Raw genomic sequence first — 15897 nt, 5'->3', positions numbered from 1 at the left:
TAAAATGACAGAATGAACATAACTATTTAATTTTACTTTCACCCAAAACTCCAAGAAAACTACAATAATGGTTTTTTGTTTTTGTTTTTGTTTTTGCAGTAATGCTATTTTTACAAGGATGAAAACCACAAGGATGGGGAAAATCAGAAAAGAAAAAAAAAATGCAAACTTTTGACAATTGGAAAGCAAATGGACATGTGGTAACTCATCTGTCAAACCTAAGAAAGCCAAATCATAAGAAGGTAATGGGGAAAATCAACCCAAATTACACTGCAGAATCCTCAAGACTCAGAAACTGGCAGCACTTGGTACCTTAATAACTGGAGGTGAGGAGATGCAAAGCTAAAATGAAGATTGCATGGAAACTTCTCCCCTACTCCAACAGAATTCTGGCTGGAGAATTCACCTCTGAAGAAGGTAAAACATAAGTACATTTAAGGGTAGGAGGATGGAGGATTAAAGCCATCATATGCATTTTTGATTCAAAACCCCTAGGCCTTGTCTCCCAGTCAGTTCACAGAATAACGGCAGCCAGAACATTATCTTCTGAGCAATATTTGAAGGTACTTCTCTGAGGAATCTGATCAGACCACAAAGAAAAGTTTTAAAGAGACTAATATGAGGACTTCTCAACAAACCTGCCTGCCCACATCACCCTACGTTAAACCTCTAATCCTACAAGCTCCACTAACACACTAAGAGTTCTTAATCACAAGCAGCTAGAATTATCAGAGATCCAAAGAATGCCTCTAACATGGAAGCTAGAGACCGAACAATAGAAAACTGAACTTAGAGGAAACATACTGTGCAGGTGGGGAAAAAAAAACTTAAAAAAATGATCGGGGCTGGCCCCATGGCATAATGGTTAAGTCTGGTGTGCTCTGCTTCAGCGGCCCAGGTTCATGGGTTTCAATCCCTGGCACGGACCTACACCACTCATCAAGCCATGCTGTGGCAGCGAACCACATACAAAATGGAGGAAGACTGGTACAGACGTCACCTTAGGGCTAATCTTCGTCAAGCAAAAACAGAGGTGGGTTGGCAACAGATCTTAGCTCAGAGCTCAGAGCTCTACTAGCTCAGAGCGAAACTTCCTCACCAAAAAAAAAATTATTAACATACCAGAGAAAAGAGTTGCATCTATGATTCAAGAAGAACATGCCATAAAATAAAGTTTGCATTTAAAAAAAAATGGTTTCTGGGTACATATAAGCATAATTTTCAAAACAATCCCAATACCTCGTGATAAAATATTTCAACTATTCTATTTCATTTAGCATAGAAAAGCAATTTTTAGTTTTTATTTTGTTTCTTTGTTTGCTTTAAGCACTAGCCCCTATATATGCAGCACCTAGATTAATAAAGTATTCCAAAATACAGGTTATACATTTGTTCAAGGCAGCAGGTAATACATCATTCTGACTGCTCTTTTCAAAAGCATTAATGGAATAATGCAAATGAAAAGCTATATGACAGCAAAAAATTTTTAAGTGACTCAAACTGACACCTAATTATTGACTAGTTTGAGACAAAAATTATATATATAAACTCATATATCATACTTTCAAACATGGGGCAGCAGCCATTAACCTTTCAGATAGGAGATGGGAAACAAAAGAAATACCAGAAACTATAGTATAAGAAAATTTGCTTTCCAGTTGAATTTAAAACAGCCACTGTATAAAATCACATTTGTCTTTTGGAAATGGCCTAGACTATAGTTCCAATACTGCCATTAACAAACGTATTTCACTGAGCTTCTCTGGGCCACAGTGTCCTCATATGTAAAATAAAACAGTGAACTGAATAAATGGTTTTCTGACTACTGGTTTGTTTTGTTGTTGGCTCATTTTTCTTTTCTTTTTAAAAGCTGAACTGTTCATTAAGGGTAATGTGAGAGGGAGTGAAGGAAGCAGGATGAGCCTCCTCCACTCTCCCAGGCCTCCTCTTGCTGTTGCCCAACCCTCTCTTTCAGTGGCCCCTAAGACACTTTTATAGAACCTGGATAGAATATCTTGAAGGCCTTTTCTAGCAATAAGAGCCAAAGATTCTAAATATCTAAACTTCACATAAAGCACCTCCCTTATTTTCACTTAAATTCTCAGCACAAAAATTTAAAGAAATTTACTTTTCATTCACTTAGCAATTACTGATTGCCTACAAAGTGCCTAGCACCAAGCTGGATTCTGAGGACACAACAGTTTTAATTTATCCAACGATTTGTCACTATTATTATTCAAAAGGCCTTTCTATTGTCTTCTTGCAAATAAAAATGGATCATACTCAATAAAATTAGTTAAGCCACTTAAAACTAAAAGAAAATGAAAATGACCAAAAGCCAATAAGTCCTACAGTTCAGGGTTATCTTCCCAGTTGTGCTCTTATAAGAACGGAAACAGTCAAACATACAGCAAATAAAAGATATCACATAAAGAAAGCAGATGCTATATTTCACATACAAAACAAATTTCAAAAAAAATTAAGTTTTACAAAGAACAAACACATTTCTTCATGGGTGTGATATTTAAGTACACAAAATGTTATCAGATGAATATAATAGCTTACACATAAAATTTCAAAGATTAAAGAAAATGATTAAAAGGTTTTAGTCTGAAGCTAAAGAGTATATTTATTTGTCATGTTATTATTGCTCTATTTAAATACACATTTCTTTTAAAACATAAATTTTCAAATTCTCAAGAAACATCACAGCACTTGAGAAAAATATCTAAGAAACTATAAAGAAATTGTACAGGAACTCAAAAGTCCAAATGGAGGAAATGAGAGAATTGGGAAAAATGGAGAGCAAAATAGGAAAGAGGAAAAATTAATAAAAAACAGTTCCGGGGAAATGCTTTTCTCTGACTATATGAAGTAGTTATAAGTCAAAATATGATATAGATCTAAACAACTAATAACACAGAACTGATTAGAAAACACAAGATACCTGCAAACAGAAAAGGTTACCTATATGTCCGTATAGGTCTAAACCAGGTTTCTCAACCTTGACACTAATGACATTTGGGGCCAGATAATTCTTTGGTGTGGGTGGCAGACCCAGCCTCTACTAGATATCAGCAACAACACTCCCAGTCTTCAGACAACGCCAAATGTCCCCTGGAGGACAAAAATTGTCCCTGGTTGAAAATTACTGGTCTAAACAAAGGAAATAAACTCCTCAGAGCTCAATTAAAAGTCAGCTAAGTAAAAAATAAAAGATACAATTCTGTTTGCCTTACAGAGTGCCTGGAATATAACAAGCACTCAATAAATATATATTGTTAAACAAAATTTCCCCTTTAAAAGTAATTACATTAGGTGTTGAATGATTCCTTCAAAGCTTTGCAAGTTTCAGCCCAATTCCAGTCCAGATTTCTATTAATTACAATGTAAAAGAGCATGATAAAATTTACTACATATTTAATTCTTATATATTCAAACGACTACCCACCACCAACACTCTCTGAAAAAAGCAGAGCCATTTAAGACAACAGTGTTTATAAAGGCCACGTTAGGTTTTCCATGCAAATACTTCCTCCCACCCATCTTTTCATTTTTCAACGTGAACTACTCAAATGTATTTATTCAACAAAAACATTCTGAATGCCTACTATGTGCCAGCACTGAAGTACATACTGAAGATGTAAAAGAGATATAGAGACAAAATATCTTCCCTCTAGGAGCTAACAGTCTAGTAAAAAAAGCCTATAAGCAGTTACAAAACCACATGAAAATAATAAAAAGAAGTTGTTAAGAAAGCAGAGAAAAGAGAACCTCAGACTATCTCCCTAAGGGTTTTATAGAAAGGTAAAGAGAGATGCTGATAGCTGCACTAGGTTTCGTTTCTCTTTTTTGTTTTTTTTTCTTGGGGGTCGGGCAGGGGCGGGTAATGCTAAAATGGTACACCACAAACTTTCTTCAGATATGTCTGTGATGGATCTTAAATTCAACATAACTCTATTACTGCAAAGTCCAGGCAAAAGAGAAGTTTCAATTACACCTAATATCTATATTTACACTTTGATAGTAATCTAGACAAATATTTTCTCAAGATCAAAGACATCTGCATCATTTTAAACTCGTTTTTAAAATTTTTAACTTAAGCTTTAGAAAAGCACAAATAAAAGATGATAGCCTATGATGTTCAGCAATAGAATATTAACTACTAAGGTTTAAAAATAGGTGGAAATAATAACATTAAAAAAATAGTCTACAACAACAGAAAATTGAATTCTTCATTAAAAAGATATCCTTCAAAACTTTTATTTTCTGCAGTCATCAACATTTTAAACTACTTTATTAAATATTTACAAATAAAATTCATTTTGCTTTGGCTATTTCCCCAGGTGTCAAGAACATAGAAATATTACCACACTTTTTGTAGATACCCATCATCTCTGATGTCAGCCAATTTTATTCTCTTAATTTGTGCCTCCTCTACTGGTTTAAAAGTAGAACAACACAAAACCAAGCTTTGAATTCCACTGGTCAACAGCAACTAAATAAGTTTATTTTTTGATTTACGTTTATTTGTGATCGTGTTTTATAAAATTTATTTTTATCAGACTAACATCAGGTTTTGGATCAAGATCTTGAGAACATAAATCTCAGCCAGATTATTTTTTTTAATCCTAAAATATTACTTTCTCCTCTAAAGACTGAGAGAACACTTTAATGAGAGTATATCACATTTGTGTTATAAGTGAAATTTTTCTATATAAATACAAAATATCCATTATTACACTAATCAATATAACAGACTTACAATGCTGTATATCTGTCCATTGCAGACTGCACGTCTCTACGGTAAACTGTTCGAAGAATGACCATGACGGGGTCAAACTCCTGATCCCAGACTTCAGCTATTATTCAAAAGAAAGTAGAAACAAAACACTGACTTCTTAGGAATAAAGTCAATCTCTAATGACTAATTATATTTAAGTATATTTTAAATTTAAAAGATGGGATAGTTTAATTTGATTATATATTTGCCTTAATAACCTTGATATCAAGACTACTTTTCTATGTTAAAAGTTATAATTTCATCATTATGAATGTTCTCTTAAGTTCAGCAAGAACTAGTGAGCAAAAAGTTTTACAATGTGATAACGCCTCACCAGAAAAGTTTAGTTCACTGTTTTTCTTGGCAAAGTGCCAATAAGAAAGTTAAGAACACAATGTATTAACACTTTTAATAGTGTTCAAAGATGAAAACTAGATTCAAAAATTAATGAGTTATTGACTGTCAAGAGTCTCACTATATAAACATTTCTTATTTATAAAAGGTTTTCTGTTCTTTTGCTAAAACTGACAATTGATCTTCTTACCTTCTCCATCATTAGGAACCACTATCCCATGTGTGGTATTTGTACAATCGGCAGTACACAAGATGATTTTAAGTATTAAATGGACAAAGCTTTTTATTTTAATAATATATAATTATTTTAATATGTATCAGAAAATTGTCCATTGCAAGTAAAACCCGTGACCTCACTAATAACCATGCTTAGGATGAGGCGAAGTTTAAAAAAGTGAATTCATTTAAGCAAATACAGTACTAAGTATATAAGATGGTATTTAGATGTGGCAAAAATCTACAATGTGGCCTGAGAATAGTTATTTTAGAAACTATTGCCTTAAGAGTGTCTCTTTCCTAGATTAAGTTTTTTGCCCTCTCATTCTCTCTAGCGGAATTCTTAACATTTGAAAACACGCTAAGAGGCTTAAACTTCTCCCCACACATGTACCATAATTTCAACTTTCTAGCATAAGAAACCATTAACAATTGTCCCTATTTTCATGTAAAGGGTTATTCATCCTAAATTACCATAGGTATGACTTAAGATCCTTAAGACACGCCTTCACAATGACACAGACCTTTGCTATTATTTCTTTGCTATTATTTCTATCATTTACTTTCCTTCACTTTTAAATCTATTAATTTGTACAATTAAAATGCTAATGCCTTTATCACAATTACAAAACCACAGCAATGGAAGAAAACTTTAGTGACTAACTTGTCCAGCAGGCTTCAAACAATGATCTACAGAGCTGGATTTCCACAGAGATTTAACAGGGTCCACATCAGGAGCAAGGAGGTGGTAAAACAGAGGAGAAGCTGTGTCTACTACCCACACCCACTTTAACAAGAGCAGGTCTGCTTTGATTGGTTTTGTATAACAGATTAACTTAAGGCTTAGTTCCTCAAAACTAAAGGCTTATTTCAATCACTTTTAAAAAACGTGTAGGGCCAGCCCCAGTGACCTAGTGGTAGCCACTCATCTATCAGTGGCCATCCTGTGGCGGTGGCTCACATACAAAAAGAGGAATATTGGAAGCGGATATTAGCTGAGGGCGAACCTTCCTCACCAAAAAAAAAAAAAAAAGCTTAGAAACCACTCATCTATTCCAACTCTCTCATTTTACAAATAAGAAGTCAAATCCAAAAATAAAAAACTGATTTTCTCAACATCACACAACTAGCTAATACAATACAGTACTATATTTGAAATATGACACCCAATTTCTTGACTCTGATCTTCAAATGCCCAGGGCTCCAACTCAGTGTCTCCAACTTCATTGTGCATGACAATCATCTATAGATCTTGTTTAATAAAAAAGTAGATTCCCAGAATCCATCCCCAGAGATCCTGATAAGAGCAGACTGGGGCTGAGGCACTGGAACCTTTGTTTTAATTTAATAAGGACTTCGACTGAGTCTGACAGAGTAACCCTCATATCACACTTTAACAAGCACTGTACTATACCAGAATGCCACTCCACTTCAAAGCTTATCTAAATTTTAGATACAAATTGTTCTCTACAATAAAGAAATACTGTACTTTTACTTTAATTGAATACATTCCAACCAGAGACTCTGGATTGTTCTGCCTACCTTTGTGAACTCCCTGAAAAATCCTAAATGATAAGGCTTATTCTGCTGTTTTGCCAAACATAGTACATGCCACTTACAACGTCAAAGTGGGCATCAGTTTTTCATTTAAACAAGGAGTGTTGAGGGAGTCAAGAATCACGTAACTGCTACTTCCTTCAAAATTTTAACTTAGATTAGTGAAAATGTGAAAGTGAAAAAAAAAGACTGTGAATCAAGACTTCACCTACTTCTGGCTCTTGTCAAGAATGTCATCTATGAATTTAGGGGGATAACCTTAGAAAACCAACAACTTAAGAAAAAGGTTTCTACGTATTTACATAGATTCAAAATGTAAGAAAGTGTTATCAGCATTCTATATAAATTTTAATTTTAACTATTGTAAGTTAAAATCTGGGTAGTGAGAACTATTTCAAAATCAAATTGAGAGCAAATACATTCAAAATGTTTTTAAGTATATATTTTGTTTTATAATTTCGGGTTCATTTACAGTTCATTTACTTATAAAACTGAACTAGAGTTCACATGTAAAGTTCCTTTCATAATTTAGAGTCATCTAAGAGGCCTTATTATAACACAAAACCATAGATTTGTAGATAAATGGAAGCAATATAACTTTTAAGCAATACTATAAAAAATATACACTATAAGAAAGTTGATAAAAAAAAAACCAAAGCTGAATAAATAAAAGGCAAAACATCTTCTTTCAGTACACACAACAACTCAGCTTCAAAAAACCAATATTTGAAAGAACATGTTTATGTATATAAACATACCTTTGGGAGTATACATGCCTTGTTGCATAGAACCTCCAGGTTCAAAAACAGGAGCCTTAAAATCAGCTACAGCTGATAAAACTGATTCAAAGCTATAACTGCCTGGAATAATGCCACTTTTGGGATTTGGATTTTCTGGAATATGATGTATGTGTCAAGAAAAAAGATATTAATGACTAAAAGCCAGCTTTATAACCTTACCATGGTACCCTAGTTTCTAACTGCTTTTGCTAAAATAGGCAAATAGCAATTGGCTGTAATTTATAAAGTTGGCCACAAGAGGGCTATATAATACAACAGTTCAACAACAACTTCCTATTAATTGTGAAATTTTTAAATATTTTTGAATCTAGAAGTCTACTAATAAATAGTAGGCTGAAGTAGCTCACAAGTATATTTTCCCCAAAACAAATTAATCAAATTTCAGGAAATGAAAAAACTTTTTAAATTGATCTCCATTTTCATCATTTTGCAAATAATGTAAATCAAAGAGAGCAAGCTAAAACTTAGCCAAGATTTTTATGAGCAAAGATTATTTTTCCAAAACCATAAAATGTCAACCTCAAAGAAAAAAGGAAAAGATGCTAAACAAATTTAAGCAAACAAGGAAACCAGAAAACCACAAAGATTCTTTCCCACTGGTTTGACATTAAGGTATATAATTCCTTTTAAATGTCAAGTTAAGGTCAGGCCCAGTGGCGCAAGCGGTTAAGTGCGTGCACTCTGCTTCAGTGGCCCAGGGTTCGCCGGTTCGGATCCTGGGCACGCACCGATGCACCGCTTGTCAAGCCATGCTGTGGTGGTGTCCCATATAAAGTAGAGAAAGATGGGCATGGATGTTAGCCTCAGGGCCAGTCTTCCTCAGCAAAAATAAGAGGATTGGCAGATGTTAGCTCAGGGCTGATCTTCCTCACAAAAAATAAAAAATAAATGCCAAGTTACAGAATGCTTTTGCTCTGTTACAGCACTGACACACAGTATACAACAGCTGAATGAAATCAAACAATATCAAATTGATGCTGCTTATGAAAATCTTCAAGGTTATCAAACAGGCACTCCAATAGGAGTTATTTCACAAAATATTAGCCAATTAATCCAAACATATTCATAATATACAAAGTAAATTTAGTCAAAGTAAATTTTTATCATAAAATAACATGATGATCTTTGTCTAAATTTAACAATAACTTAAAAAATAATAAAGTGTCCATTGTATGCTCACACCTATACAAAGTTAACCATAAGTTTTCAAAGTTTGTAGATAATAGTTGTTTGCTTTTAAAGACCTCTTGGTTTAAGACTGAATTCTAAGAAAAATTCCTCAGAATGTTTAAAACCCTGGTAATAATAATTATAAGGTATACCTTTAAATTTTACCCATGAATTCCATCCAGCCTGGCTACACAGATAAAGTAGACCTCGCTGCCTTTTACAAAGTGTCCAGCTTCCTTTCACTAAGGCTGACCAAGAAGGTCAGATCTTGGGGTACCCTGAGCCATCAGTCCTAAGGTCTAACCGAGGTCTAACAAGAGCTCCCTGAGAAGTACAATTAGAGGCAAAAACATCTGCCACCAGCCCTGAACACACACTTAAACAAACAACTGGAGTTATTTTTCGATACTATTTTTCAACTTCAAAAACCAATTTTTAATCAAAAAAGTGATATATCTTTAATCCATAGAAATTACTTATTTAGATCCTGCAAATAACAGAAAATTAAATTTTTAAAAGGATATGAGGTCCAGCAATGAACTATGTGTTCTGTCATTCATACACAGCTGGGCTACCATCTCTGCCCTGAGAATCTCATCATCAGACATTCCTAAAATAATTAAAAACAAAATTTATAAATCTAAATATATACAAATTATAAAGAAACAACTTACTACATACTTTATTAAGCTATTTACCAAAAATGAAAATGCTTCAAAAATTAAAGAGCAAAGAATGCAATGCCCCAAATATAACTGCAGTTTAACGACCCTGCTGTCTGTAGTTCCCTCAAGTCGTTTTAAAGGATATTCTAAAAGGAGTGTCAACTGTACAACACATCAAGAGTTTGAAACATGTTTAAATATATCCACATCCTTTCCTTTTTTCCACAACCCAATTACTACCACAGGGAGAGGGGAGGAAAGGGAGGAGAACAGTTAATACCCAAGTATTAGTATTAGTGCTTTTTACCTAAATGTAAACGAAGACTCAAAAGAATCACAAGAAATGTAAGAGCGCCTTCTAACATCGATCTCTCATGCTCCGCATCAAGTACTGTGTTTTGATGTTGTGAAGCCATTGTCAACAAATCCACTACCTTAAATCTATGATAAGAAATATTTGAGACAAATTTTTTAAAGTTAAAACAAAATTAACTTCAATTCCAATTACTTCCTAATACCCCTCTTAATAAAATTATGCTTACCTTTCAAAGACAGATGAAATAAAATAATCTGGGTCAAGTCTAGAAGCACAAACCTTAAAAAGACGAACAAAAAAACCAAAAACTTTATTTCTCAATATTCAGCTTTACTTCTTGTATTAATCATGTAATTTACTTTCTGAATCTTATAATGTTTTGACATCTTGGGGGGCCTTACAGACCTGGGGAGAGACTATTCCCCTCAGGGCTAGCTAATTCCTAAGGCTAGTGAACAACTCACTTGGGAGCAAGCCTCTTATAGGCAAGTCAATCACCTACTTTACCTAATTCTCACACAACAAGCCAATATTCCTGCTGCCCTAAATCAACCCAGGGCCAGGTACCAGATTGCTGGGGACAGCCCCTACGCCCCAAAGCCCACCACAATTATTCAAAGGAGCCAATCCTAAACTATTTCCCCTGTCCTGCCTTTTTCCTAAGGGAACACGAATAAAGGTCCTGCTCTAGGCTTTCCCCTCACTCCTGCTTCTGCCTCCTAACCAAAATCTAATGCGTCCCCTGTAGTCCTGTGTGACATGGCACGCCCCCTTCTCTTGGGAATTTTAAGTAACGAATTCTTCTTTCAACAGCATTGATCTTTCTGCGTCATCACTTAATCACCTCTGTAAATTAAAACCCCACAGGAACAAACAAGACACTTCTCAAGTATAACATCTGCATTATCAAGTTGGCTTACCTGTAACAGGTAGATGTCAGGATCAATCATAGAATTACAGAAATGAGACTGAACATAGGTCATGGCTTGTCCCTTGATTTGCAGACCATTTCTTACCCACATGTTGCTATGGATCTCAGCAAGACTTGCCTAGTAAAATAAAAATTAAGTGACTTGGACAAAGTCATAAATTCAACCTTTATAAAACCATGTTATACTGAATAATCATTTCAAAATATTTTATAACTTATTCATAGATTGAGCCTGACAATCTGTCTGATGTTGGTTTAAGATATTCAATTCAAATAAATATTTTTAAATTTTAAAATGATCATTATGCTTTATATAGTCCTTTCTTTTGGAGTTTATACATGAGTTATTTTTCCATGATGACTCCTGGATACATTTATAATAATTTTCATTGAAATCTTTAATGAGGAATCATTGACAATTAACTCTTTCCTCCTCAAGAAAAGCCAGTCATAATGCTTAAAGGAACACAGGAATAAGCATAAAACAAAGCTAACTGTTCAAAGTCAATGAATATAATCTATATCTTTAATTCATCCTAACTGAACCTTTAGCCTAAACTAGTCATTTTCCAAATAATTGGCAGGTAAGAGAGGGTTAGACTAGAATAAATTTTCTTACTATATTAATATTTAATTCTTCAGTGTATTTATGTCCTGTATCAGCTAAAGCTAAGCACAGTCATAACTTCATCTCTGACTTGTTCCTAACCCCCAGAGCTGAAGTTCAATAATGATTAACAAATCTAAAATCAACAGGAAAAACAAATTGAAGTGCAAGCCTCTCTAATGTACATAAAAGGTTGGCCCACAAAATTATAGTTTTAGAACTGAAAAAAACCACATTGTGTGTGAAGGCTAATTCTTCTCTCTTTTCTCTTCTCTCACTTTACAGATGGGGAAACTAAGAATCAAGTAGGTGAATTACCCCAAACAACATGGATAATAAAATAGTGGCAGCACCTAGGCTAGAATCTGTTGGGTCTCCTGACTCCCAAAACAGTGCTGTAGTATGTTAAAATTCCCCTATAAGTAAATATAGTGAAAAGAATTCCTGGGGAAGTTATAACTCAATAAAAATCTCACAGAACAAAAAATATCTAAATATTATCTGGCAAAAATACAAGAACTAAGTTTAAAAATAAGAAAATTTTCAAACATTTTGGCTATAATAACAATAATAGAGGCATACAAATAAAGAACATCTTTACCAAGGAATTCAATTCAAAATTTTTTAAAAGTCTAAATACATACTTGAATTTGGAGTGGGTGAATCATTAGTTTCATTAACATTTCCTGATCTGGTAAAACAGAATCCAAATCTAGTTCTTGACATTTCACAGCCTAAAAATTATGACAAAAAAAGTTACTAATTCTGTATTTATTTCCCAATAATCAAGAAAAAAAAAAAACACCAGAATCATTTAATGACAGTCTCACCTTACTCAAAAACATAGCATAGTAACGATGCAGCGGCAGATGAAAAGTGACTTGGTTAGGTGCTGGCTGGAATAAAGAAACAAAATCCAGAAGTCAAAGAATGTTTTACAGAAGTTCAAAGAAAGTTTTAAAATGCTAAAACCACACTTTCACCTTGATTTATTCTTATACTTTTTTAATCACCACTTAAAATTTTAGAAGATATAACTTAAGAAAATCACTGTAGATAAAATTATTATTCCATTTTAAGCACCTAAATGCAAGTTCCTTAAGACAGAAATTGTACACTACTCAACTTCGAATCCTCTGAAGCATCTAGCACAGAATAAGGGATGGAATAGATTTCCCTTTACAGCAGGCCAACTGGGAATCTTCAAATGCATGTATACCAAACATGAGGATAGTCATAACCGTAATAATCACAGCTAACATTCATTCGGCACTTACTATGTGCCACTCACCACACTAAGCACTTTACTCACATTACTTCATTTAATCCTCACAAGAACCTTATGGGGTAGCACCTATTAATATTCCTATTTTAAGTAGGGAAATTCAAGCTTAAACAACTTAAGTAACTTCCTAAAGTTAAGAAGCAGTGAACTGAGGAACAAGTCTGGACTCCACTGTTATATTGAGAGTAGTAAAAGGCTCTGACCACAGCCCTAAACTGCAGTACAGGTGAAGGGCTTGCCTAGGTTCCTTCACATGCTGGATAAGAGGTTTTCCATATTGGCACCGAACACAGAGTCTCCATAAGGAAGCTTAATACAGGCATACCTCGGAGATACGCAGGTTCGGTTCCAGGTGACCACAATAAAGCAAATATCGCAATAAAGCAGATCACGTGAATTTTTTGGTTTCCCAGTGCATATAAAAGTTATGTTTACACTATACTGTAGTCTATTAAGTATGCAATAGCACAGCATCTAAAAAAACAATGTACATATCTTAATTAAAAAGTATTTTATTGCTAAAAAATGCTAACCATCATCTGAGCCTTCAGCAAGTCATAATCTTTTTGCTGGTGGAGGGTTTTGCCTCAGTGTTGATGGCTACAGACTAATCAGGGTGGTGACTGCTGAATGTTAGGGTGGCTACAGCAATTTCTTAAAATAAGACAACAATGAAGTCTGCTGCATCAACTGACTCTTTCTTTCATGAACGATTTCTTTGCAGCATGCGATACTATTTGATAGCATTTTACTCACAGCAGAACTTCTTTCAAAATTGGAGTCAATCCTCTCAAACCCTGCCACTGCTTTATCAACTAAGTTTATGTAATATTCTAAATCCTTTGTTGTTATTTCAACAATCTTCACAGCATCTTCCCCAGGAGTAGATTCTATCTCAAGAAACCACTTTCTTTGCTCATCCATAAGACACAACTCATCCGTTCAAATTTTATCATGAGATTACAGCAATTCAATCACATCTTCAGACTCCACTTCTAATTCTAGTTCTCTTGCTATCTCCAAAACATCTGCAGTTACTTCCTCCACTGAAGTCTCAAATGCCTCAAAGTCATCCATGAGGGTTGGAATCAACTTCTTCCAAACTCCTGTTAATGTTGGTATTTTGACCTCCTCCCAAGAATCATAACTGCTCTTAATGGCATCTAGAATGGTGAATCCTTACCCGAAGGTTTTCAGTTTACTTTGCCCAGATTCACCAGAGGAACCACTAGCTATGGCTGCTATAGCCTTACAAAATATATTTATTTCTTAAATAATAAGTCTTGAAAGTCAAAATGACTCCTTGATCCATGGGCTGCAGAATGGATGTTGTGTTAGCAGACATGAAAACAACATTAATTTCATTGTACATCTCCATCAGAGCTATTGGGTGACCAGGTACACTGTCAATAAGCAGTAATATTTTGAAAGGAATCTTTTTTTCTGAGCAATAGGTCTCAACAGTGGGCTTACAATATTCAGTAAACCATGTTGTAAACAAATGAGCTGTCATCTAGGCTCTGTTGCTCCATTTATAGAGCACAAGCAGAATAGATTTAGCATAATTCTTAAGGGCCCTAAGATTTTCAGAATGGTAAATGAGCATTGGTTTCAACTTCAAGTCAGCAGCTGCATTAGCCCCTAACAAGAGAGTCAGCCTGTCCTTTGAAGCTTTGAAGCCTGGCATTGACTTCTCTTCTCTAGGTATGAAAGTCCTAGATGGCATCTTCTTCCAATATAGGAATGTTTTGTCTGCATTGAAAATCTATTGTTTACTGTAGCTACCTTAATTAATTATCTTAGTTAGATCTGGATAACTTGCTGCAGCTTCTACATCAGTACTTCCTGCTTCACATTGCACTTCTATGTTATGGAGACAGCTTCTTTCCTTAAACCTCAGGAACCAACCTCTGCTAACTTCAAACTTTTCTTCTGCAGCTTCCTCACCTCTCTCAGCCTTCATAGAATTGAAGAGAATTAGGGCCTTGCTCTAGATTAGGCCTTGTCTTAAGGGCTTAGGTTTAGGATTGGCTTAGGATTAGGTTGTGGCTGGTTTTATCTTCTATCCAAACCACTAAAACTTTCTCCATATCAGCAATAAGGCTGTTTCACTTGCTTATCATTTCTGTGTTCACTGGAGTAGCACTTTTAATTTCCTTCAAGAACTTTTCCTTTGCATTCACAACTTGGCCAACTGTTTGGGACAAGAGGCCTAGCTTTCAACCTATCTCAGCTTTCGCCATACTGTCCTCACTAAGCTTAATCATTTCTAGCTTTTGATTTGAAGTGAGAGACGTGCAACTCTTCCTTTCACTTGAACACTTAGAGGCCATTGTAGGATTATTAACTGGCCTAATTTCAATACTGTTGTGCCCAAGGAGAGGGAGGGAGACAGGGAAATGGTTGGTTGGTTGAGCAGTCAGAACACACACATTATTGATTAAGTTCGACGTCTTATATGGGTGTGGTTTGTGGCACCCCAAAACAATTATAATAGTAGCATCAAAGATCACTGATCACAGATCACCATAACAGGTATAACAATAATGAAAAAGTTTAAAGTAATGCGAGAATTACCAAAATGTGACAGAGACACAAAGTGAGCAAATGCTGTTGGAAAAATTGCGCCAATAGACTTGCTCAACACACCATTGCCACAAACCTTCAATTTGTAAAAAAAAAAAAAAAAAAAAAAAAAATAGTTACCTGCAAAGTGCAGTAAAGCAAAACACAATAAAATGAGTGAGATATGCCTGTACAGTATATGTCAAGCCCCTTGGCACCATTGTGAAGGTTATTAGAAAAAAAAAAAAAAAAAAACTTGTCCAAGATCATATAGCTAGTTGGTTTGTAGAGGAGCCACAATTTACACTCAGGTCTGCCTGACTCTAAAGCTCTTTCCACTGTCAACAGCCAGTATAGCTGAAATACTACCAGAGAAGGAGTTGAAAGATGTGGGCTCTGGACCCAGAACTACCAGTAATTTGCTATATAACTATAGACAAGTCATTTAATATCTCCACATCTCCATTTTACATCTACAGAAAAAGGAAGACAATAATATCTTCTCTACTTCACAGGGTTGTTTTGAGCAACAAATATGTCAAAGCACTTTAAGAAACAAAAAACTTTTAAACACCATAAAAATATAACACATTGTTTGATTCCTTAATTTCTATATTTATTTTCTCTTCTATTAAAAAATCTATTTAA

General features: G+C 34.6%; 1 protein-coding gene across 1 annotated transcript in view; it reads right to left on the bottom strand.

The window, feature by feature from the left end:
• The window catches only part of UBR3 (ubiquitin protein ligase E3 component n-recognin 3), a 240214-nt gene that overhangs the window by 131989 nt on the left and 92328 nt on the right, over positions 1 to 15897 (bottom strand). Inside the window, exons 12-19 of the mRNA XM_058549221.1 lie at positions 12230 to 12295; positions 12044 to 12133; positions 10782 to 10910; positions 10088 to 10140; positions 9853 to 9986; positions 9406 to 9490; positions 7669 to 7811; positions 4766 to 4862 (exon numbers count right to left, since the gene is read on the bottom strand). Coding sequence (XP_058405204.1) covers positions 4766 to 4862; positions 7669 to 7811; positions 9406 to 9490; positions 9853 to 9986; positions 10088 to 10140; positions 10782 to 10910; positions 12044 to 12133; positions 12230 to 12295 — 797 coding nt within the window. The remainder of the gene's footprint in view (positions 1 to 4765; positions 4863 to 7668; positions 7812 to 9405; positions 9491 to 9852; positions 9987 to 10087; positions 10141 to 10781; positions 10911 to 12043; positions 12134 to 12229; positions 12296 to 15897) is intronic.

Source organism: Diceros bicornis, chromosome 10 (genome assembly GCF_020826845.1).
Source record: "Diceros bicornis minor isolate mBicDic1 chromosome 10, mDicBic1.mat.cur, whole genome shotgun sequence".
Taxonomy (NCBI): Eukaryota; Metazoa; Chordata; class Mammalia; order Perissodactyla; family Rhinocerotidae; genus Diceros; species Diceros bicornis.
The sequence above is the reverse complement of the archived record's forward strand: the minus strand, read 5'-3'. Positions and strand labels throughout refer to the sequence as shown.